Source organism: Pelecanus crispus, chromosome 11, assembly GCF_030463565.1.
Source record: "Pelecanus crispus isolate bPelCri1 chromosome 11, bPelCri1.pri, whole genome shotgun sequence".
Classification (NCBI taxonomy): domain Eukaryota; kingdom Metazoa; phylum Chordata; class Aves; order Pelecaniformes; family Pelecanidae; genus Pelecanus; species Pelecanus crispus.
In genome coordinates, this window is record NC_134653.1 from 24135524 (window position 1) to 24160730 (window position 25207).

The following is a 25207-nucleotide window of genomic DNA, read 5'->3' on the forward strand; positions in this document are numbered from 1 at the left end:
GCCTGCCTCATTAATAGTCACAGGTCCCCACGCAGCAAGCAATAGATACGCTAGCCCAAGCATGACACAGCAGGCACCACTACCACACTCGCCAGAATAGGGCTTTTCAGTGAAGCCGTTGCCCAGTCTGTTCACTGTTAATAAACCACGCCCTGAACACGGTGTATGTAGGATGTCCCCAGTTTGCTGAACCCCTTTTATTTTAGATGATCTATCCTTTATTTTAAACTAGTCCCATTCATGCTTTTAACCTTAACCTTCTTCTTAGAGACATACTGTTTCCCTGTGGTGCAAATTTCTTCTTAATGCTTTCACACCTTCCTGCCATACCTGTTTCTTCTCTTCCATTCCCTCCCACAAGCGCTATACAGAGTATCCCATGGCTTGCAATCTCTCATTCGGACCCATACATACAAGCCTTCTCATCTCTCCCCCTTTCTAGAAGCATTTACATACAGAACTGTCCAATGATCAAACCCAAATGCATTAGGGGCAATTCCAAAGGATACCAGGGTTGTGGGCAGACCTTGACTCTTCCACTGCATAGACAGTACTGGTGGGAAGAAGCCAGGAAGCAATGAAATAAATGACAGAAAAAACATACCCAAGAGCCATCTAGCCAAAACCCAACTGATGCATGTCACACACATTGTATTTTCAGTCTGAAGTTCTAAGTCCCCTTCAGTGGGACAAATAAAATTTTCATTGGGAAGATAATTTGTATGGTTTTAGCTACTAATATCAAAACTACCTTCTCAAGTAACTAGGCTTGATATTGCTCCATTTCTTCCTGTTTACTCTACTAACACCCCCTTGCTTAAGTTCTGTATCTTTGCTTCCTATCTCTCATTTAATCCCTGCTTTATAATAAGCAGGGATAGTACTGAACCAAATCCATGGGTACTAACTTTTCTGTATTTGAGAACCGCTTTAGTCAGAGTTTGAAAGTGGAGGCTATCTTAATCACCCCCGATCCAAATGCCTCCAAGCCCTGAGGACACTGAAGTAAAACACTACTATTTCATCTCCAGTTTATCTCCTGTAACAGACTCAAAGCTTGATAGACTGAAAAGAAACTTTACAGGAGGAGGAAAATCAGTGGGTCAATTTCTTATCTGCTTCCAACACCTGCTCTTTATGCTCAGTCACAGAGGTTAAAATGGAAATTCAGAAGTCCCACTAAAAAAAAGCATCCACCCTGCTTCGATACATAAGAAAATTGGAAGTGTACATATTTCAAGCAGCAACACTGTAGTATATCATCACACCCTGGCCCATTTAGACCCTGGTTATGTCATTTATTGATAGGAGCATAGTCCACTGCTGGAAGCGATGCACGCATTCTTTTCCTCCATTGAAAGGTATTACAATGATATAACAAAGACAGCAGATACTGTAAGTACACACACTTCCTCCCAAAGTGTGGGGAAAAGTGGGCTTCCCTCTTTTCCCCCCGGCAATTATCACCTGCTTTCATCATGTACAATGTAAATTTTGCCCACCTGTTGTACAGCTGCTGAGAGCTGAATGTGTAAAGCAAGTAAAAGGTGTTTCCAGTGAGAAAGGCCAGGATCCAGAAGACAACCAACACTGATCTCTTCTCCTGAGCAAGAAAAAGAAGCAGAGAAGATAAATTCGAAGTCTCAAGGGTTGCACTGAGCCTTTGACTGCTGAAAAATGCAAGACTAACCCAGGGGACACAAATATGCAACTAAGTGTTCAGTAATTAGTTTACTTACATAGGACTAAGACTCAGAGATAGGCTGCTAGGTAAAGACATATATAAACACAAGCAGAAATGGCTCTCACTCACCTTAACCTTTTCAAATAAAGCAACTTCAGAGAAATTAATGGAAACACACTGGTGAAAATGACAGCCATACTTGCAGAACACAATTTTCAAAGTTGGGATCTTTCTTGGGACATTTAAATTCTCCTGATACTTAAAATGCACTTTGACAAGCAGGTTAAAAAAAAGTCAGTTCCATATATTGTACTATAATTCTGAGCTGCCACCTGTCTGGAATGACACTTCATGAAAGGAGTGTTTTACAAATAGATCCAAAGTCACTTACAAGAAGGCTTAGCTAAATCAAATATAACATAACCCATCACTACATGCAGCAGATATGAATGTTATCTGAATGCATCGAGGTTCTAGAACATCCATTTTTGACTGAAGAAATACTTAAAGGTCAAAAGAAGTACAAATTTTGCATTTCAAAAGACAAGGAACATATAGACAGAAGCTGGATAGCAGAAGACCTTGTTGTGGGTCTTGGCCCACTGTAATTTTGGTGAGTAAATTTTACTCCTGGGAGGAAAAAAAACCGCAGCATTTTTCTTGTGAGCTGATTTATTAAGAAAATATCTCTTTGTAGCTATTCAACAGCCAGGGATGTTAGGTTGAGATTTAAAGCAGGCAGATTAATGGGCACACTGCTGGAAAGACAGAGGTGCAAAGTGCAAGGCAACAGCAATCTATTATATGATTGTGCAATTTATCTGCTCATTCAGCATTGTATCACATTTATTCCACTGCTGCTAGTAGATATAAGTATACACTTGTGCCACCCATGTCATTTTTACGAAAAAGCAATTCTACTCTTGTGCTTTTAGTGCTGTTGAAGTATTCCGCTGACACTGAAGATCATAAGACCTGAAAAGACCTGCTGGTTTCTTTATATTCTAAGCATATCATCCACAGAGCATTATAAAGATCCTAACAAGGAATACATCTGCAAAATCCTTCAGCTGAACATCTCAAAACATTACGTAAATGCTAATAAATTAAATCTCATCATTAACTAGTGAAATAGTTTCAGCACCTCTGCTGTACATAATGGAGAAAGGCACAGAGAAGTGCTTGGAGATGCACTGCCAGTCAGCGGCAGAACTAGAAGCAGATTACAATATCCCTGACGTTTCCTTTCTTTGTTTTGCTTTGACACACTTTCACGAAAGAGCAGGATGGAAAATGTGGGAGAGCATCAGTGGGGAGAAGTAGGAAGAGGAAGTGAGGATTACAGCACGGTACTCTTATTCTGACAGATCTGTATCCATATAATGGCATTCATCCCTACATTGCAAAAGAAGGTTCAACATAGACATTGTTTTGTATACAAAGAGCAAAGTTGCTTGGGAGCATAAGAGAGTAAGATGCTGTACTCACCTTCAGAGCAACCTGTTCTCGGAGTGTTGAGTTGGCATATGCGAATGTGCTGGCCATACCAATGCACACAGCAATCCCTGCAGGGAAAGACACTGTCAAAGTATGTAAGGCTGGGTAGGAGGATCTTCAGTCCTAACCCATTTGATGTCAGCATCTCAAGCTTTGAAAAAAATTTACCAGGTGACATTCTGGATGCACTGGGAATTCAAATATATAGGCAACTAAAACAGAGCAGTCTGGATTCATATAAAGTTCAAATTCAAGCTAAATGAAAATGAAGCTATTGCAGTGAGCACTTGCCACCCAGCCCAATACAAACACTCTGTTGTGATGTCAGGTTCCATGTGAAAGGAGAACAGAAGCGCTGCAAGTTGTGGCTGCATTGTGCAAACAGAACACAGCTAGATGACAGTATTACAATAGCAGTTCAGCAGCTCATGGAGGATAGGGCACACTATCAAAACCATACAGGATACCAGGTCCAAAGAGCAAGATGTTGCAGACACGAATCAATACCTGTTTTGGAGAATACTGGCAGAGCTGTAAGCGGACTAAACTCAAGCATTACTGGCTTCCCTGGGATAATAATCTCAGCATACTACTCCCAGAACAAGTAAGGATCCTCAGACATGCTACACATATGATTTTGTAGTAAGAGGAGGATTAGGTGAATAGATTTTACATGACGGGTATCATTAAAGAAACCTGGATAGACATATTTTTTAGGGAACTCTGAAGATCAGGACTACAGTGTGTAACTGCTGATGCTGTTTGGCTTGATTTCACAACTACCATCCTTCTAGCACTTCACCCCTCTGAGCCCTTCTGTGCTACACAGAGGCCTTTGCTAATCACTAATGTAAGCTCTCCCCATCTCTCCTAGGTCTGAGGGAGAAGCCTTGGTAACATCCTCAGCCCCTACAGGAATGTCAAGGAGAGATTAGGAAAAGGTACAGAACTGATCTCCCACAGGTCAGGACAGGAAGCAGATGGGACTAACACAGATGAAAACAGCTTGGAGTGAAAGTAGGATGAATTTCTCAAATGCATTATGCCATGCATTTGAATATGTCCCCTTCATGCTAGACTACCTCTAGACACTGCTGTGTGGATAAATGTATCGGACACCACAGCATGATAAAGCTTCTTAACCACCCTCTAATATACTTACAATCCAAGAAGGATAGGTGCTTACCAAGCTTATGCTGGAAACAAACTTTAGCCAGGAGGATCAAGATGAAGGGAAGTCCCTTCTGCAGCCAACCGATCACAGCTTTTAACTCTGAAAGAGCTGGGGCTGGAGTTCCAGCTTGTTCGTCGCTGCCTTCCTCAGCATGCCCATGGCGGTCCCCTCCTGCCATGTGCAGTAGAGATGAACCCCGGTGATGGCCATGGTGGAAGTGATGGGACGATTGCCGGTGGTGAAATGGGGCTCCTTCTGTACGACTGGTCCCTTCCTCCCTTGGGGCTGGCATCTGAATGAATACTTCCCCACCTCCTGCTGAAGAGCCCAGAACCAAACCTGACTGGAACGGCGTGGCTGTGATGGTGCCCGATGGGATACCTGCCAGGCCTGAGAACAGCTGTTGTGGTGAGGAAGCTTCAGCCTTCAGACTTTCAAAAACTCCACTTTCATCCACGCTGGTTTCAGAACTGACTGTTTGGCTCCGGTTTCTGCAGTGGACAGAGATTAGAGAAAAGCGATTAAACAAAACCGAGTGCCACAGAACTTCTCAGTCTTTTAGCTCAGTCCTGACGGTAGTCATTTAAGAGTTCCTCACACACTACCAGAATAAGTAAGTCTCCAGATGACAGATGTTTTTCACTCTATTTGCTGTTGGAAAGTCACAGTTGCAGAACCAGTTACAGGCCAGTAATCAGACTCCTAAGATAAGATCAGAGTAATTCTAAAGAACTGATCAAAATGCACCAGTTTCTTCATCTAAGGAACAAAGTTCCCAAACACCCCCTTTTGGAGAAAACGAAGAAATAACCCATCTGACACCAAATTCAATATCTTCTATAATGATTTTAGTATTTAAAGAACATACTGTCCTGGTTTTGGCTGGGATAGAGTTAATTTTCTTCCTAGTAGCAGGCGTAGTGCTGTGGTTTGGATTTAGGATGAGAATAATGCTGATAACACACTGATGTTTTAGTTGTTGCTAAGTACTGCTTATGCTAGTCAAGGACTTTTTCAGCTTCCCATGCTCTGCCAGGTGCACAAAAAACCTAGGAGGGGGCACAGCCAGGACAGGTGACCCAAACTGGCCAAAGGGCTATTCCATACCATATGATGTCATGCTCAGTATAGAAACTGGTGGGAGTTGGCTGGGGGACAGTGATCGCTGCTCGGGAACTGGCTGGGCATTGGTCAGCAGGTAGCAAGCAATTGCATTATGCATCACTTGTTTTATATGTTCCTTTATCATTATTATTATTATTATTTTCTCTTCCTCTGCTGTCCTATTAAACTGCCTTTATCTCAACCCATGGGTTTTACTTTTTTTTCCCCGATTCTCTCCCCCATCCCACCGCGGGGGGCGGGGAGGGTGAGCGAGCAGCTGTGTGGTGCTTGGTTGCAGACTGGGGTTAAACCACAACACATACAAAAACCCATGTACCTTTACACAGTGCAACCAAGACAGGCCACATTATATACAACCAAATCAATTAAGCTAACTCAAAGAAATGACCTACCCCCAAAATCTTCTGTCTTTATTTAGGGATGATTGGTACTTGCCTACTGATGAATAACACAAACAAGAGACAGAGTCAACTGGGGAAGAGAAGCATTGAGAGCTGCTTGTGTGTCCCTGACCCAACAAATATTGTAAGTGAAGGATGCGCTCATGGGTCAAGATAAATTGTTTTATTTTTATATTCTTGGCAAATTAGACATGGATGTACCCAAATTACTGGGCACTGGACAGAATTAGATCTGGCACTGATTCTTTCCTGAGCTTGTTGGATTATAGCCAGATTCCAAAAAGAAAGTCTTAAATATCTTCATCTTATTACCAAATGAAAATACGCTTTCTTTGCGTGAACTCACTACTGTGGTACTGAAATGAATACATGTAAAGTTTAGATGACAGGGAACAATACAGGTAACAACTAGAACAATCAGTAGGCAGTAAATGCTTGGCAGACAGCAAATACCTCTCTAACTTGCAAAAGGAGAGTAAAGAATAAATAAAGCTCAGTTAAGAGGCAAAGCCCACAAATAAGGCACGTTGCAGAGCTTCAGTCTCTCTTGATTTGAATCCTTGGAGATCTCTAACTTTAGAAACAGTGGTCACAAGCTAAGACAGCACATGAAGGCACATACAGGGCCCTTAACCCTTTCTCTCCCATGGGTTCAAAAGCCTCCCCAGGCATCTTACAGGGCTCAGAACACCGCCTTTCATCTCACTCTGGAGATAGCTTCAAACCTCTCAGGGCATACCTTCCCACTAAGTAAACTCCTAATAAGGCTTTTTATAGCTACACCCCATTCCCAATGTCTTTCCACAGGCTCCAGCAAGGAATCAAGTCAGCAAGATATTGCACACCTCTTCTTGGTTCAAAATAGTCATCAACCAGATCTTAGATTTTATACCTAACATTACAATTCAGGGATGTATACGCAAGACAGGAACATAATGTGACAGTACTTATGTCTGGGAACGTAACAAACAGGTTGGGTGGAACTCAGTGTTATAGATAAAGACACAAGTATTGTTTGGAACAATACTACCAGGATACATGGCTACGCTTTCAGCAGGAAGGAATTTATCAAGGACATATTTAAAAACAAATAAACAAGGATAGAACTGTGAGTCTGCCAAAGTTAACAGAAGTGAAAACCAGCAGCAACAGCATTTCATTCTACAGTTAGAAAACCTTCAACCTATGTTACTGACAATATGTATTTACCCTGTTAAAAACCAGAAGCATTTATAAAAAACAAATGACATTACTCTGCTTATCTTATTCTGAACATATTTTAACTACTCAAACAGATCCCAAAGTGGCTTTCAATTTTGTACAGACTCAGAGAGCTCTACATTGCAGATGAGTGGACCCATACAACACCTTATGTGCCTCTCAAGCCCCAGGCTTGCCTGCTGATATAAAACCCACAGACTGCACTGAGGCTTGGGTAGCACCATGCAGAAAGAGTTGAAGATGGCTTTCTTTTCCCCTGAAGTTAAGAATGGTACCATGCTAGAAGTGGTCATGACATGAAGCTTCACCTCTACCTGCAAAACCACTAAGAAATACTTAGTGACTGCTTGTGATCATGATCTTTCACTTACAATCTCAGCTCAGCAAGAGCAACGAAATTTGTTAGTTCCATCTTTGTCTTAGAGTAATTAGATTAGTTTCTTCTTTAGGAAAAAAGAGTCAAGCTCTAACCCTGGGAAAGGACAAGGGAATACTTAGCACCAGAACAACAACAGTGGCAAGCCTCCCTTGCTGATGTTATAATTACAGAAGTGAATTAGAGGTAGGTATTCTGCTTCTGAATATTCACATACATGAAGCTAGATACAGATTCTGGGATGATGCCAAGGATCACCGAAATACTAAGTCATAGTAGTTGGGAGCTTCAGATCAGCAGACTTTTAAAACATCTTAATAACAGAAGTATAAATAGCCTCTGTTCATACAGATTGACCCTTTCAGATTGATAGCACTCAGCATCTCCACAGGACTGTGCCATGAATTGCTCTTCCAGAGCTCCAAAACATCCTGCCTATGCTAAGCCAGCTGTCTCCATGTGTGCCATACTGGATCATGAAACCTGAAACACTGTAGTTGGTAGCAGTCAATAACTGACATAAAGGAGAAAAGTAAATCTGTCTTTAAACTGGAGCAGAAAGCCTGGCCACTACATGCACAGGATGTATATGCCTTTCTCACTTTTGAGCTTTCATCTTCTAAAACACACCAGACACTTAGATCAGAACACTCCCCTCTGGAGAGAAAAATGGAGGAAAAAAGACAGAAAAAGATTTACCTTTCAGGAGGAACGTTGTCAGTGTTGCTGCTATGCCGTCTCTGCATTTTCCTCAAAACTTTAAAACACAACACGCTCAACATTAACGTTTCAGGTCACAATTCCCACTGTGACTACTAACAAAGGCCCACAGAGTCAGACGGTTGTGAAAGCCATTCAGCTAGTGACATGGCTGGCATAAATCTTTTGCTGCTCTGAAAGAGCACCTCAAGTTTGCATTTGTTTCTTAGTACACTTGCGAAGGAACAACTTTCAACTGGCAAATGGAAGCACACATACACAGGTCTCCAAGCAGGGCAGGAACTAGTCAGATCCCCTTTTGCAGTATGTGGCAGTCACAAGGGGCGTACAGCTGTGTGATGACATGTTCTGATAAAGAACTTGAGCACAACTAACAGAGTGGCTCTTGATGTGACATGTGACTCGACATACACTATCTGGAAATGAAATCCCTTCTTCCTCTTCTGAAGAAACTTGCTTTGTAAAGCAAAACTGAGAAGGAGGAAAAAGAGAAAACGTATAAACATTTTTTATGAAAAATACAATCAGGTCATGACAATATTCTTTTAAATAAGCAACCCATTCCTTTTAAACCACAGAAATGCCATTAGCAAACTCTGCACAACGGTCATAAATAATATGCACATATGCAAAAGATCACGTTCCTGCTCCACTCATTCTGGACTTGTCAGCATAAATAAAGTAAGGTCTGGAGTGGGAAATGAAAAGGCATTGACATTGTGTTAACTTCAGGAACTTTTTCTAGAACAAGGAGAGAAGTTCTTTATTTAGTTATTTAAATCCCTGTTTTCAAGTGTCTAATTTTAAGGGAACAACCTCAAACACGTTACAACTTTTTAAAATAAAGTTAATTCAAAAGCAAAGAACAACACAGAATCATCACCAAGGCACAGCAGAGTACCTGGCAAATAATGTTACCTTAGTTATATAAAACCTGAGGAATGGGCTGTTGTTGCAAGTGATTTGTCCAGGTTCCCACAGGCATTTCATAGAAGATTTAGAGAGACATCTTTTAACTATTGAAGTCTGATCCTGCTCAGCCCTAGACTATGATAGTTACTGAAGAAAATGTAAAAGGCTCTAAATACTTTTGAACATCAAAAGTTATAACATTATTTATAACATTTCATACTGCATTAATAGATGTAAATAAATGTGTAGCCCTGTATCTGTATTCTGTAAAGGCACAATGGCTCTGAGAACATTTCCTGTCTGTAAGCAGAGGTATGAAAGCTGAGAAGTAGAAAATATGGAATACTTTTTCCCCTATATTTTCACGTTTTCATTCATATTCTTTACTTTCAGTGACCCCCTAGCCCATGCGAAATTCCATTAAATTCAAATTTTATCCCTTAATAAAGCCCAAATCATGCAGTTCACAGTGTTTAAAGAGACAGTTGCGTTTACCACGTACACCTGCAGTAGAAGTACATGTAGTTTGCCGAGCCCTGAAGATAAGTTACAAAATGGTGAAAGAAGAAAGGGTATTTCAGTTAAATCATACAGGTAACTGTATTGAATTTGTAACAAGATGGGAAAAAAAAAAGTTAACATTTACAAAAGAGAGAAAGACTCTTGGTTTGTAACATCCAGTCTTGAAGAACCCCATCAAGTGGGCTGAACCGAGACAACACTGGATTTGAGTCATCACTGACAGAGAACATGGAGGTTTTAATATGAGATGCCAACTTTGGACACCCCCTTGACACTTAATATCAATACACACGTATCTATGCAAATAAAATTTGGCATCATCATATATGGCAGGAAAACCACAGCTTTTAACATATTTTACGGAGAGGATGCAGGAAGCCATCATGAGAAACAGAAATCTAATTCTAATCAAAGTTTTCTGATACCCTAAGTTACCAATACTCTCTTAACTACAGATTTTGATCTTGTAACTCCCAGTAGTTTTTTAATCTCTAGCTTTACGTTTCAATTTCTGTTGTGTTTTCAGGGCCAAAATTCATTTTATAAGGATCTCTAAGTTTCATACAGTAAAAAATACACATTAAAGGGTTTTTTTCCAGATTTTTTAAAGCTGCATTTGTAGTAACAACACTTAGTACTCCAGGAATCTTTTATGCTTTCCCTGCAGTAAATGTCATTTAATCCTAACCTGACAGTATCTCTGTTGACTTAATACATACTATTATCCTCTTTTAAACCAAGACAGTAATTGAGATATGATCAAAAGGCCAAAACAGGCTGACCCATGCAGGTAGAGCTGTCCTACCTGTGAACAGCCTTGGGGACACTGCTTATAAAGAAATCTGTCCATCTCCCCATGCCACAAGCTGAGAGCTAGATTCAGCGTGGAGATAACTCTGAAAGTTGGAAAATCCTTCACTCTCTTCTAGACCATTAGAAGTCTACTAGATTGTAACGTGGGGTGAAATCACGTTCCAAAATGACATGTAGCTCTATGGGGAGACACTTTTCCTTTTGGCACCAGCCACGAAGGGGGCAGTGACATGAATGCTAAGTACTGAAGATGCAGGACTTGATGAGACGTAATCATCTGTTCTGCCCAGAGTCCTACAGATTTAAGATCAGACAGAATTTAAATGAACTTTGTTCCAAAAGGCACTCAGCTTCAATACCGACTGGTCCTGCCTTTTCCGGATTAGGGGTTTTCATTTTGCAACACTTGGACATTTTTTAACAGTACCTGAACAACAGGTTTAACCAGAGGTGCAAGGTGCCACGGTGGGAGAGAGGGAAGCTCAACAGGGTGCAGACATCTCACACATGGAGTCCTTCAGATAATCCAAGACGGTCCAAATTTCAAACTCATCACAGGTCCTTCAAGCTGGATGATTGTAAGCACCCAGATCACAGTGCTCAACCAGGCGCATCTGTAAGAAGCACATGCATAGAGTCATTTTCACCATAGCACAGCGAGTTTCACCTCTCCATCTCCTTGGGAAAGCCAGAGAGAGGCAGGAACCCTTGCTGCTTCAACGCCTGCACGCGTGCATGATCCAACGAGGCCGCTCCTGCAGGGACTGGCACCTGCAGCCCTGCTCACCGCACAGGCGCTCCCTGGGCGCCTGCTGGGCTCTGCTCTGCCTTCCTTGTGCATGCACGCACACGTGTGTGTGTGTGATAAATACATATATACACAAGTGTATTTACAGATACACGCACATATGTGTAAGTACAGTCACATACACACACACACGTATACAGACGGAGAGACAGGTGAGGCCTTTTTTTCCCAGTTAGGCGGGGGAGGGAGATTCCCACTGGAGCGGGTGGCTGATGCCCCAGCGGGGGCGGGAGCGGGCCGGGCCTGGCAGCAGCAAGCCCGGCCCGGCGCGGCCCGGCCCCGGCGGCCGCGGCCCCGCGCACCTACCCCTGCGGCCGCGCCGGGCGAGGGCGGTGCCCGTCAGCGCCGCCGCACCCCCAGCGCACGCACGGCCGCGGCTTCCGCCTCCTCCGGCCGGCGGAAGCGAATGGGCCGCGCTGCCGGGGAGGGCGGGGGGGAGGCCGGGCCGGTGGCGGCGGCGGCGCCTGGGGCGGCCGCGCCGGGGCTCTCCGCCGGGCGCAGCCCGCGCTCGCTCCCTCCGCCCTTCCGCTGCCTCCGCCGGAGCCGGTGATGCCGGTCGCGGATCAGCGCTGCCCCCGCCGTTCCTCTCCCTCCCTGCGGCGGGCGAGCGCGGCGGCGGGGGGCTGAGGGCCCGGCCCGCGGCCCCGGGCCGCCCGCCGCGCCGCCATGGTGCCCTGGGGAGCGGTGCTGTGGCGGCGGCTGCTGAGGAAGCGCTGGGTCCTCGGCGTCGTCTTCGGGCTCTCCCTCGTCTACTTCCTGAGCAGCACCTTCAAGCAGGTCAGTGCCCTCCCCGAGCCCCGTCCCCCGTCCCGCCGGCGGCCGTGCGGCCCCGGTGCCGGTGCCCTGGGGGGCGGGTTAAAAAGGATCCCTCGTCCCGGGGTAACCTTTGTTCTTCAAGGCCTGTCGCTGAACTCCGGCGGTGTGTTGCCTTAAGAATTACATCACAATTACTAAATAAAGACAAGAGTTAAAAAAAGTCACGTCTGAGGCTGTATTTGGTGTTTTGAACCAAAACTGGGGGGGGGGGGGGGGGGGAAAAATCTCGAACGGACTTGATTATTCTGTTGTCATATCTCTTGTGAACTGTAATTCCACTAGCAAAGGACTTACAAAAGAGAAATACGTGTACCTGTGGTTATTTAATATAATATACGCTACTGTTGTGTTTGTAGTAACTATGTTCAGCTGCGTTAGCTGATCCTGTGGTGAACTTGCATACCCCTGTCTTACTGGATTATGTTGCTTTCATGCTGTGTGTAGCAAAAAGTAAGCCACTGCAAGTAACGTGTTGCTTACTCTATTGACATTTGGATTTACAATGAGGCCTTTTTAGTTGTGGGAAAAGCACGTGGATTGGAATGGCAGAAGAAACATTTATGTTTGGTTGCATTGCTGTTTTTCCTTGCAGGAAGAAAGGACAGTGAGAGATCGGAATCTCCTCCAAGTGCAAGAGCATGAGCAGCCGATCATGTGGAAGGTGAAGTTCAGTTCAGGAAACAGCAGTCAGCTGAGTAACCAGTGCAGGAATTCTGTGCAGGGGAAGCTCCTCATTACAGATGAACTGGGTATACTTGATACTAAGAATTTATTCTGCGTATCACAGTGTTGAATGCTGCTTTGACTGTTGATGGCACTTCCAAGTAACAACTGCTCTTTATTAAGGCATTCCTACTGCAGAACCTCAGCTGTTGGCATTTTATCCTCAGACTGGATTAATTTTGCTGTGGCTGCAGCCACCGCTGATCTGATTCTGTGCACAGCAGGCTTGCGTCCAGCTGGTCTTGGCTCAGGCACGGTACCTTATGAGTGCGGCTGTACTGTTTCCAGGACCTTCTTAGATTCAAAGAACTCCAGTTACCTTTGCACAGAACTCAAAACATCAAGTCCTGCTCAATTTAGTGTGGTTGCTTGCAGAGCTATTTGTATCTCCCTGCAGTGTATTCCTAACTGTTAGGTATGTTAGGGAGAGTAATTGGGGAAACCTGATTGGCCTTGTATGGAGGCAGCTCAAGACTGGTATAATTAATACTCAGTCACAGTTAACAAGCTCATCTGACCCTTGTAAACCCAAGGATATCTCTTGTAGGTTCTCAAATTAACCACTTGGTTTAAGTGTATGGAGCCTTTCCTGCCATGCACATATGCTTCCCCATGGGTTTGTTGCTCAGGCACTGGACTAGAAATCAAGGCTGTAGGAAAGCCACCGCATCATCTGTGATTTGCATCAATATTAAATGTAGCACTGCCTGAATTATGCTTACTGCTGATTCACTAAGGTCTCTAAAATCATGGCTATCTTTCACAGTCTAACACTGTGGTAGTACAGTTTCCATAGGGACATACGCTGTGGTTCTATACTATTAAGGATTCCTCTCAACAATGAATATTATAGCTATCTTGCATGGATAAATCTAAATCTCTTCATACTGAACTATAAAGAGAGTTATCCAGACACAGACCAGTTGAAAGAACATATGTCATAGTTTTCTCTAGTACCTTTCCCCTTCCAAACACAACAATAAATTATGCCAAAAAGAAATCAGAACTTAAATATTCTGCATTTAAAGACTCATACTGTATATACAGCATATTAGAGTAGGTACATTACATAATAGTTGTACAGATAACACCAGGTTGTAGTAAAACTCAGCTCTATGTGTGAGCGTTATTTCAAAGAATTGCTAGTTAGGACTTCAGCCAAGTTGAGGGGGATCCCAATCTACTACATGATAAATAAACCTGTTCTTAAGTAATGTGATTCTTACTATAGCATTTCTATAGAATGTATAAAGGAGTACATCTTGTCAATTGTTACTACTGGTTTTGTTTTTCAGGCTACATCTGTGAGAGGAAGGACCTGCTGGTAAATGGCTGTTGTAATGTCAACGTGCCCAGTACAAAGCTGTACAGCTGTGACAGCTGCCTTCCCAATGGCTGCTGCAGTGTGTACGAGTACTGTGTTTCCTGTTGCCTGCAGCCCAACAAGGTGCATAGACTTTCTCCTGCTTTTCAGGTGTTCTCAGGTTCCTCTGTGACTTAAAGTGCTTGTTCGTGAAGAGCTTTTCCCTTAGAGGGGACAGTTCCTTTTCTTGGCAGGATGAGGAAAGACTGCAAGGACCATATGGCAAGCTATAAATAAAGCTTTAAAAAATCCATCCTTCCCACCTTTGAGAGGAAATACGGGGAGCCTTGCAAAATGTTTCAACTTCAGGGCAATTGCATTTGCTGAAGGGAAATGATTGTGGAGAAGCTTATTCTGGCCACTATCAGTTTTGTAATTAGCGCTTCACTGTATTCTTTTAGCTTCTGTAGATTCTCTTCCTGCTGCTGGGGTTCTGTGATGCATTAACCTTTCAGTGCTTGCTAGAAATTCTAAGTGGAGTTGCTTGCTACTCCTCTAATACTTGAGCTGTGTAGATTAAGGTGGGCTTTGATTACTCCTTGTTGAAGTACAGTGTTTGTGGGTTTTTTATGTTGTCGTCTTTTTTGCTAACCGCTTTAGCAACATCTTCTGGAACGTTTCTTGAACCGGGCAGCTATTGCTTTCCAAAACCTCTTCATGGCAGTGGAAGATCGCTTTGAGTTATGTCTGGCGAAATGTAGGACTTCATCACAGGTAAGACACAAGTACATGTCCAGGGCTCAAAAATGGAAAAACACCCAAAAAGTGCCCTTGAAAAATGGGGCATGGTCCTATGAATGGCTGGCCTGTTGTGCTTGCATGCACACAGGTGTTTTCATAAATGCTGAAGCTATGGCTGAGAGCTAATCTGTAAGGCAATCCTCTTGGTTTGTAAGGTGAAATAGTAACATCAGCAGTAAATGAAGGGCAAAGGGCATATTTAGAGCAGGATGAGTTGTACACTCTCTTTAGAAAAGAGGAACTTAACTAAAAAGAGACTAGCTGATTTCAATGACCAGTGAAGATCTCGGATGAGTTGTGGGGAAGATCTCATAAGGATGAGAACAGTGAGAGTTGTTCCCAGTAGCTTCAGAATGCTGTTTACTGTATGGTACATTTTTAGACTTAACCATATGCTGACAATCATCTGCATAGTAACTCAGAAAGCATGTTGTAATTTTTCTGCTTTTTAGGAACAGAGGTGAACTTATGTTACCCATGTGATTTTACTAGAAGTTTTGGTCTAAGCAAGCATCAGCCCTCTTAGAAAGTGCTGTTGGAGATGTCATGCAGCTTGTGTATTTAATACAGCAATAGGGAGGGATTGCAAACAAAAGGACATAATTCCAAATGTCTCCAAAGTTGGTGGTTTTGTTTTTTTTTTTACCCATAGTATCTGAACTCTAGCAAGAAAAATGCATACATCTCAAGTTGCAACTTGATTATGCTTTGCTTGCTTAGGACACTTGACAATACTGCCTAAGCATATACAATTTTTTTGGAATACCGAGTCTGTTCCCACCTACTTGGGTAGCCTCCTGAAAAGGAGGTTCTGGGTATGGTTCAACATTAAAGTGCTATAATATAGCAACTGTCTTTTATATGTTGGGAGTGCAGTGTTGTTTGACTCCAGATGATATTCTAATGTGTAGAAGAATTTGGGAAATTTTTTGCGTATGTATAAATGCTCTGGGTTTTGGCGCTCAGTGAAGGGATGTATTGTTTCAATATGTGTGTATTGTTAAAGCTTTTCCTCCTCTTCCTGGCAGAGTGTGCAGCATGAAAACACCTATAGAGATCCAATTGCAAAATACTGCTATGGTGAATATCCCCCAGAGCTTCTGCCTGTTTGAAAGCTGCATGATCTAAGCAACAAAGGGAAGGACCTGGAGACTGGAATCCAAAAGAGCAAGACAACACCATCTGCTTTACAGGAGCCTCAGTGTAAATGGCTTACGTTGCTTCTGCGGACAAACCCAGAGGTGTACAGTGTAAGCGAGGGACTTAAGTTCTCCGGGATTGTATCTTGCTTTCTTCAGTTTGTTATGCACCTGCTTTAGAGTACTAGTACTGTGCTAGAGTACTAGTACATTCTTTGAATACTTCCTCTAAATTTTAGGACGCGCAGAGTCGATCTAGGCTATAAAATGTCATAGGACAAATATCTAATGTAGCTTTGCAGCTGTACATGGAGGTTCAATTGTGTGTCTGCAGTCCAGAGACTTTCCAGAGTGACAGTAATGATCGGAGAACTTCTGCTTTTAGAGGGTAAAGCATGCCTGTTGTGCTTCTCTCTGGAGCGCTTTTTGACATGCATGGTGTACACTACATACGTAATTATGAATTATTTATTCATTTTATATGGATTACTAGGTGGAAGTATTGATGCTTTGCATAGGTAGTTGTTGATACCTTTCAGTCCCTGTTTCGTTATGTCAGGTAGAAAGGATATTTTAGATCCTGACTAAAATTGGTTGGTTTTTTTTTTCTCCTTAGTCTAAAGGAATAATATTGAGATTTGTCACTATAGTGCTTATGTTCCTCTTAGTGAGTTTAAAGCATTCAGAACTCCAATGGAGTTGTTATTCTGTCCAAGTCCCATAGCATGAGAGAAGAGCAGAGATCTGCGTAGGATGGCATGTTTCTTGTTTTTAAACGCTTTCCTTGTTACTCTGCAACAGTCTCCTCAAAGAGGAGTCTTCGTCTTGTAAACAGCTCTCTGCTAGTCCACTTTCTGACAGGGAGCACTGAAGATTTGTTTGCTTGAACTTTTTCAGGCCTTGGTAATTCAAATGTACTTCACTCCTGGTTGTGCAGGAGGCAAAAGGGTGGAGTTGTTCTAGGATTTCAGTTTAATGATGTCCTTGTGTATGAAGTAATTCGAATGTCAGAACATGGCGCAAGCCCTCCTCTGAGGACAACTGTGTTGCATGAGTTCAGTTGAACAGTCGTGATGTTTTTGATTTGATGTTTGACATAACTTGCTGTTCTGGAATTTCAGTCTCATCAGAATGGCACTACAACAGGGTTGGTTCTCCCACAATTTCTCCTAGCTCTCTAAAGTTGCAATTTAAGCTGTCTCCCTCTTGAGGCCACCCTACACAGAAAAGATGGGTACAGAACCTATAAAATGCTGACTAAATTTGTTCTCCCCCTGCAATTCACTGGGTGAAGTCCAAGTGCTAGACAAAATTGGGCTTTTCTTTTCTATATGCCAGAGCCTCATTTCTCTTGTTTTTACCCCATCCATCTCCTCCAGGATTTTGACTTCGTGTATGCTTGTTTAAAATGATACTTCCTATTCCCTGACTGAAATAAAACAATCTACAAAGGCTTTTAAAAAAAAAAAAAGCACAGTGGTGGAGTATCCTGGTGCAAAAGATCTGTAGAATGCTATTGCAATTACATAGGATATAAACAAGAAGTAGTGTTATCAGCCATCTGATAAAATCCGCTTGCATTGTTTTCATTGTTCTTTCCCAGAAGTCATCAAGTGAGATAATGGTTCTGTCAGCAGATTCTCTGGAAAATTTTGTTTTTCCAAAAGCTTAAAAGCTTTAGCATTAGCAGTTTATCCAGCTGAAACTGTCTCCCCTTTGCTGCCATCCTATGGTAACATGCTGCAGCAGACACGATACAGGGTGAAGATGCAGTGTGAAATGCTGTCTTCAGAGGGTAGCAGAGGTTACTCCTCCTTCCAGTGCTAAACAGATTCTTCACCCGTGTTCCAGCACTTCATAACTTTTCCTCAGGGATGGCCATCAGGTTGGTCTGTTACATCACTCCTGCTGAGGTGTATTCCAACACTTCATGTTTTTGCACCAGGACTGCTGAGATCAAGATACTGATGGCTTGCTCTAGCTTTTTTTTTCAGCTTGGTGTTAATTCCTTAGCAGGTGATACCACTGCTTGAAGCAGTAGTTGTAAGAAATCCTAAGAACCAACCTAATTCAGACAACACTAGTGGGAATTCCCGGCCCCTTTTTTCTTCTGGAAAAACCAGATGTGATCAGAAGTGCATTGTGACCATTGCCCATTCAATGGGACAGAAACTGTATCCTCCCTCCCTGATTGTTGAGCTGTTCAACTAGTGTCTATGCTATATGTTAAATCATTAAAAAATTATCTGTTACTTCAAAATACTTCCTGTTCTCATGTCTTTCCTTGAACTACAAGGCAACCATACCAAAATGTAAGTTTGAAGAGTGGAGCAGAGAAGGACGCTAACTTGAATATGTGTAATAAAGGCAAACAAGTAGAGGCAAACAGGAAATCTATTTCATTTCAATCTAAGAAAAGAGCATGCTTCTCTCAATGGTGCACAGAAATACCTGGCCCTTTGCAAAACTGGATTGAGCAGGGAAAGGAATGCAAATGATTGTTTCATGTTGTGAAGATACGGTGAGAAATGTCAAATCTGTAATACTTGTGTGTGGTTTAAGTGATGTCAGTCCCTCTTGCATAAAAGCCTGGTGACTCTGGCTGTCTGACATCTCCTTTCTATTTGTCAGCTAAGACACTCAGGTTGTTGACTTGTGTTTGGCAGCAGATTTAATGAAAGCATTTGATGGAGCGACTAGCTCTGCTTATCTGCACTGAGGTCAATGCTGGGGATAATTGAATGGGTTGTGTACTCCTTGATTTCTGCAGTTTACAAGATGTTAATGCTAGTGAAAAATGGTAGCAGCTGACATCTAATGAGGAACAGGTATAGTATTTGGCTGTACCAATTTGGAAAGAGTAATCTATGGCAGAAGGACAAAGCAGTAACTGCCACCTTAGCTGAATTTAAACTCGAGCCATTGGCCTTGAAAGACCCTGCTGTACTGCTCCATTGGGATGGTACATAGAGAATTGGATAGAAAAATCTTACTGTGATGGGCTGGAGTTCTGAAAAGGCAAAAGCAAACTTCTTGAGGCCAACACTAAACAGTTCATGAGCTGGGATCATGGTTTCCACATTCTCAGACTCTCACTCATTGTAGTGGCAATTCTTCATTCTATCTCTGCAAGTGTTCAGGCTCTAATCACTTGGAGAACTTTCTAACAAACTGTGTTAGTCAATTTTGGAATATAAAGCACTATGCACAGCAAATCCTAAACAGGTGTCTTTGTTCTGATATGCTTTTAAAAAGCAAATATGTTTTTGACTTCCCTTGTCATTTAGCTGCGCAGACTTCAGCTTTAGGATGTGTTCTGTCTTGTAGCGGTCACTTAAACTGCAAACACACTAGCTCCTTTAACCTAGCACCATAATGTGATTATTTGTTCTTCAGTTATTCTAGTCAATGAAGGGTCAGGGAGGAGGTGAAAAGGAATTCTCTAACTCAGCAAGTTCCACAAAATATTGAGTTCAGCAAATTATTGGTGCTTTAATAAGAGTCTTCTGCATTTCTTTACAACCTGAGGCAAGCAACTAACTATATGCAGAGGGGGAAAAACGCCAACTTCAAAACCTGCAGGGAATGATGGGAAAGTACTTAGTTCTTAATTTTTGATCTGTGTTTAATTATAAACAGGCAGTTCTATCTAATATTTTTGGTCAAATAAGGTCTGACTTGTAGCAACATGCATATTGTCTACATGTTTTCCATTTTCGAGGTGGTCATGTGGCCACACATTTTTCTTAGAAATCATGGTTCTTAGTAGATTAAAAGTATAGGTCTTAAGCAAGAATTCTCAGGATACTTTCAGATTGAAGCATGTTTGTTGCTGTGGTCTGCTGTTTTGCCTATGGTGAAATAACATAAAGTTGCAGAGTAAATTAAGAAATTAATTCTGGCTGAAAAGCTTGCCTTGTAGAAGCTTTTCTAGTATATATTTCAATTAAGGGGATAGAAGACTGCAAGCTGTAGTTGCAAATGTAATGGGAGGCAGGTGTTAGTTTACCTGTGAGATTACAATTAATCTTTCTACTATTAATGGTTGAAATGAGGATTAGCACCTGATTACTTCCCAGTTTAATGGAAGCTTCCAATAAGATCCAGCTCTCACTTATCCAGTATGTTTTTTCTCTCTGCGTGCACCTACAGAGTAAGGCACACTAATAGGAATCAAGGTGAATGGGAATCATATGTCAACTGTCTGCATTCTCTTCCTGTCCTGCACAAAATTTGTTTAGATTTTAAACTCCTCAGAGCAAGAAGACAACTCTCCCTTTGTAGTTCCTACAACTTCTGACCATAGCCTCACCTGGAGCCTTTAATGTACATATTCATATGAATACTACTCAACATATCCACAAAAATCACTATTTAAAGAAGTTGGTTGAGTATGTCACAGGTGCTCAGATACTCCAGCATCCTAAGCTATTGAAATCGTCATACGTATAAAAATGCATCTATCAGCTGTGTAAAGTGACACTGGGTATGCTGCATCCACATTTTCAGACCGAAGAATGTAGATTATTTGCAAAAGACAGTTACAGCGCTGCTTTGTAATAAAAGTTGTTACTTGAGGAAATAAACATGTTCATACATGGATGAACAGGGTCCTAATTTATCTAAATTGCTGAGGCCTTAAAAATACACAAATCAATTAAAAAATCCCAATCCTTTGTAGAACCAAATGCATGCAAAAGTATGAATAAGGAAATGTAATACACCTCTTCTGATGTCTTTTTGTCTGCTCAACTTCTTGTGTCAGCTTCCAAGCTTACTTCCAGCAGCATGTCTCAACTGGTGTAACAGCAGGGATCAGCCAGCAGAGGCTACCACAGCATTTGGATAAAAGCTGGTCTCCTCTCTGTGGAGCCAGGCTGGCAGATGGCCCTTGGAGCTGAATTTCACTGGGCAAAAAGGCAGCCAAACCCACAGGTACAGAACGCAAGTCATTACGTTGCTCCAGGAAAAAGCGTGGAGCATCTGTCTGGAATTACTCCTGCACCTTTGGCCTGGCCACCCAAACCCACAAAATAAACTTACCTGTGAGGGTTGCCTGGGTTTTCAACCTGTTGCGCAGTCATGGGTGCTAATGTGGGAAAATAGCTATGGTACTGGGGTAACCTGACTGACAACCATTGTACTAAAATAATAATAAAAAACCCGACCCTCACAGCAGGGAGAGAAATTGGAGAGATTTGCCTAACTGCTGCCGTGTGCTGCTCTGTCGCGGTGGCTCTCCTCACTCCACAGGACAGCTGTGCTCTGACGAGGCACTGAAGAAGGCCCCTCCCTCCCTCCGAGCCAGGCTCCGGAGGTGTGAAGGAACAGCTCTGCAGTCGAGGCCGGGGCTCCTGCAGGGCCGAGGGTGGGCCCCCTGCCATGCGCCGTCTCCCTGTTCCCGCCTTTTCCCCCTCACGTTCCACCGCCCGCCCGCCATTAGCTGCCCAGCTCTTCCCCTCACGTTCCACCGCCCGCCCGCCATTAGCTGCCCAGCTCTTCCCCTCACGTTCCACCGCCCGCCCGCCATTAGCTGCCCAGCTCTTCCCCTCACGTTCCACCGCCCGCCCGCCATTAGCTGCCCAGCCCGGGGCGAGAGGGGCCCTGAGCGGAGGCAGCTGTTGTGGTAACTGGGCCCTGGGGCGAGGCTCCTGGGCAGGCCGGGGCGTTGCAGCTCTCAGCCCGGTCTCCTGCTGCTCACGGAGCTCCATAACCGTGCCTGGACCGCGGCCTTTGGCTGGAGCGTCCTCTCCCGCGCGGCGCAGCAGTGCTGGTCGGTGGCTCCTCAGCGGTGGCTCTGACGGGGAAAAACGAGGTAAGGCGGCGTCTGGGCAGCGGAGGCCTCACGGTGCGGTGTGTCGGCGCTGCCCTGACGCCTGTCGATGCCGAGGCGCTGCTTTGTTTCAGCAGTTTCGTTTACGCTCGCTTAGAAGCTTCTCCTGACTGACTACAGCTGAACGAGCCTGATGCGTTTGTTGGGTGGGTTTTTTTTTTTTTTTTTTTTTTTTTTGGTTAAAACAAACATGCGTCTGGCTGTGTTTTACCATGTAATTAAGTCTGAAGCTCCGCGCCGCCCCGTTCCGTCCCTGGCGGGCGGCGGTGTGGGGCGGGGTCGCAGCCGGCCGAGCCCGGCGGGGGGAGCGGGTCACCCCCCGGAGCCCTGCTCCCCTCCTCCCAGCCTCGCACCCCAGCGCCTCGTGGTTCTGCTTTTTAACCTCCCGCCACTCCTACACCTGCTTTCATTTTTCTTCTCTCAGCTCACTTTCAGCCCTGGTTTCTTTCTCCCCCCCCCCCCCCCCTTCCTCCCCTCAGGCCCCTATATCTTTTCTCCCTTCCCCTGCTTTGCCTTGGATCTGTCTCAGCTTTAATTACTGAAGGCAGTAATACTGATAGCAGTAATTCTCCTTCCTAGAGGAAATGTTGCTTTCCTAAACAGGGAGAGGTAGTGTAGCACTCCCCCTTGCCTTTGAGATAAGAGAGCATCTCTCTACTGTTTTCTCCCCTTCTCAATTTCTCTTCATCCCCACTTTAATCTCATGCTACTTGCAGCTTTCCAGTGTCTCAGTCCATCTTTGCTTTGAGTATTTAGGACGAGAGGAAATGGGCTTAAGCTGCGCCAGGGTAGGTTTAGGTTGGAAATTAGGAAAAATTTCTTTACGGAAAGGGTGGTCAAGCATTGGAACAGGCTGCCCAGAGAGGTGGTGGAGTCACCATCCCTGGAAGTGTTCAAAAAACGGGTAGATGTGGCACTTCGGGACATGGTTTAGTCTAGTCTACCCTTGATTGGTTTAGTGTGGACTTGGTAGTGTAGGTTAATGGTTGGACTGGATGATCTTAAAGGTCTTTTCCAACCTAAATGATTCTATGATTCTATGATTTATGCAAAACTTCATACTGTCACGGTTACAGTGTATGTTAAAAGGCATACCCATCCAAAGTTTCAGGAGAAAAAGCTAGTGTTTCTTGGCACCTGTGCTGTCAGCTGGGCTAGGAAACAGAGTATGAATTTTCCCATTTACGTTGCATTTGTCCCTAAGAACTCACATCTTGGACCTGGATCCCACTAGGCACATGCATCTCAAATATATCGGTTTTGCTTTGACAAGCATACATTTACCTTTTCAGCAACAAGAGTTCTAAATCTATTTGAAAGTTATTGAAAACCCTAGGTTGCCGAAGAAAGCATTTGTCCTAATTACGATATCCTAGCTTCCTGCCGACAGCAGATGAGGCTTGCTTGCAGGAAAAATACGACTTATGAAAAAGAAAGCTGTACATGCTATCTGATCGCAACCTTTCATTGTGAAAAGTTTATATTTAGAATTTGTTGTAATGCTAAAATAGCACTAGCATCAGTTAAACCTTTTTTCTTTGAGTAGTTACTTAAAATTTTGTTATTATCTCAAAATAAGCCTAGATGAGTTGTGCTCATGAACCTTCATGTCACTGTATGGAAGTCCAGCCCTATGCTGAAAAGTAATTCTAAAAAAATATGTAAATAATGATCTCCTCCTTTGCTTAGTGACACCTGGGAAGACTGGTTCTCAGTGTTGAACATGCTTTTTCCTGTCCTGCTAGTTTGTAAATTCAAGATGGGTTCTATCTGTATCATGCATATTCCTATTTATGAAAGCTTTGCAGTTGGAAGTGAGATGATTTACTGGTGATATGTGAACCTAAACAGTGGTGTTGAATGCTGAGAGTTCTAACCCAGTGTTCAGCAATCACAAGTCAGGTTCACTCCTAACACCATGATAAATTTAAAAATAAGTGAGAACTGTGCTTGTTTATCATCTGAAGGTGGACTAACGAAGTTTCAAAAGTTCTGAGTTCCTCTCTACAACTGTAGAGGTTTCATTTTTCTTTCTTGTGTAAAAACTGAGGTTTCTATGTGGCCACCTTACTCCAGCAGCTGCAACTGGAAAAAAGTGACAAATATTATGAGACCCATGAAAACGTTGTGGGAGCTGGCGACGACTGACAGCCCTGTTATTTCTGCAAGACAAGTGAAATAAAAATCAAACTTCACCCTATAAGGACTTAGTTGCTTCTGTATCTAAAATGGCAATTCATTCGGGGTTTTTTTCATACACAAGTAATACTGAGCTACAGAAGATCTTTTAAGGAGCGGTGATTTTTATAAAGTCAATTTTTCTGATCCTGAGTCCTACAACAAAAAAAATGATGGTGGTGGTGGGGTGGAATTCTTCTGGAATTTATTAAGTGCTATAAGTTGGGTAAAGACTGAGAGCTTTGGACCTCATCTGGATTCTTCCTGGCTTCCTGCCAGCTGGCTTTCAGGTAGGTTCCATATAAAGAGCTGATATATTCTGTCCTCAAAACCTGAGTTTGCAGTGGAAATGCTGCAAGGGACCAGGCTATTAAACCAAATTAAGCTGTCTATTTGTGAACATCAGTGAAACATGTTGTGGTGTTACACTATATGCACTTGTCACAGCCTTGCCACATCAAGGTTAGACTGAGAAGGTGGCTAGCTGGCAGTCACTTAATCAAACGGAGATGTTGATTTCTCAGGTAACCCAGGCAGGGTGAGGCTTTCATGCTCTGTTGCTTTTAACAGCCAGATAATGAATATTCTTTCCAGAATTCATGTTTCTTATAGTGGAAGCAGCAGCTGCATGTGATCTGTGTTGCTGTCAATGGAAAGTGAGATGTAGTTAATTCAGGTCTACACAACAAAGACATATTGATCAGGGCTCTTCTTGCTATGGTTGGATATCTGCAATAACAATGTCTAGGACAATGCAGCAAGGCAGGACGGCAAAACCAAATATGCTTTGTCTTAATCCAAAAAGTGAGAGGGCTTACCACCTAGCTTTGCTGCTAAGCATCAGCAATTTTGGAGCAATTCTGCTCCAGTCTTCAAAGGGTCAGTAAGATACTGAAATCAAGTGAAAAGGGCATGTCTTGTTCATGTCATTATAAATACAATTAATTTGTAGCTATAAGGTTAAAATCATGGATTCAGTACAAACAGCTTGCAATGGATCAGTTCCACATGATTTAAAAAAAACCCTATGTTTATGGTATCTGGATAAAGTTATACTGAGCTGCTTACGGAGGTACTGAATGTTGCAAGAATTATATGGAGTGGATGCATACATTATGTTTCCTCTGTTCCTTCTCTACTAGTAGTACTTGGAGGTGGATG

General features: G+C 43.1%; 2 protein-coding genes across 4 annotated transcripts in view; one reads left to right on the plus strand and one right to left on the minus strand.

Moving 5' to 3' along the window:
* Positions 1 to 8260, minus strand: part of RNFT2 (ring finger protein, transmembrane 2) — a 31272-nt gene extending 23012 nt beyond the window's left edge. The window contains exons 1-4 of the mRNA XM_075718925.1: positions 8178 to 8260; positions 4368 to 4846; positions 3173 to 3249; positions 1503 to 1603 (exon numbers count right to left, since the gene is read on the minus strand). Coding sequence (XP_075575040.1) covers positions 1503 to 1603; positions 3173 to 3249; positions 4368 to 4846; positions 8178 to 8260 — 740 coding nt within the window. The remainder of the gene's footprint in view (positions 1 to 1502; positions 1604 to 3172; positions 3250 to 4367; positions 4847 to 8177) is intronic.
* Positions 8261 to 11919: 3659 nt separating this feature from the next.
* Positions 11920 to 16056, plus strand: SPRING1 (SREBF pathway regulator in golgi 1). Of its 3 annotated transcripts, XM_075719148.1 has the most exons (5): positions 11920 to 12030; positions 12662 to 12818; positions 14088 to 14239; positions 14756 to 14869; positions 15925 to 16056. In XM_075719148.1, the coding sequence occupies exons 1-5, from the start codon at positions 11920 to 11922 to the stop codon at positions 16006 to 16008; spliced, it is 618 nt and encodes a 205-aa protein (XP_075575263.1). In that variant the 3' UTR covers positions 16009 to 16056. The 3 variants fall into 3 exon arrangements, with proteins under 3 accessions (XP_075575263.1, XP_075575264.1, XP_075575265.1); XM_075719149.1 differs by lacking the exons at positions 12662 to 12818; positions 14088 to 14239; XM_075719150.1 differs by lacking the exons at positions 12662 to 12818; positions 14088 to 14239; positions 14756 to 14869.
* Positions 16057 to 25207: the final 9151 nt, after the last annotated feature.

What these genes read in the sequence shown, in the direction of transcription:
- SPRING1 (XM_075719148.1), top strand. Translation starts at nt 11,920, where the DNA reads ATGGTGCCCTGGGGAGCGGTGCTGTGGCGGCGGCTGCTGAGGAAGCGC. An exon ending in TGAGCAGCACCTTCAAGCAG is followed by an intron (nt 12,031 to 12,661) that starts GTCAGTGCCCTC and finishes TTTTCCTTGCAG; the next exon opens with GAAGAAAGGACAGTGAGAGA. An exon ending in CCTCATTACAGATGAACTGG is followed by an intron (nt 12,819 to 14,087) that starts GTATACTTGATA and finishes TTTGTTTTTCAG; the next exon opens with GCTACATCTGTGAGAGGAAG.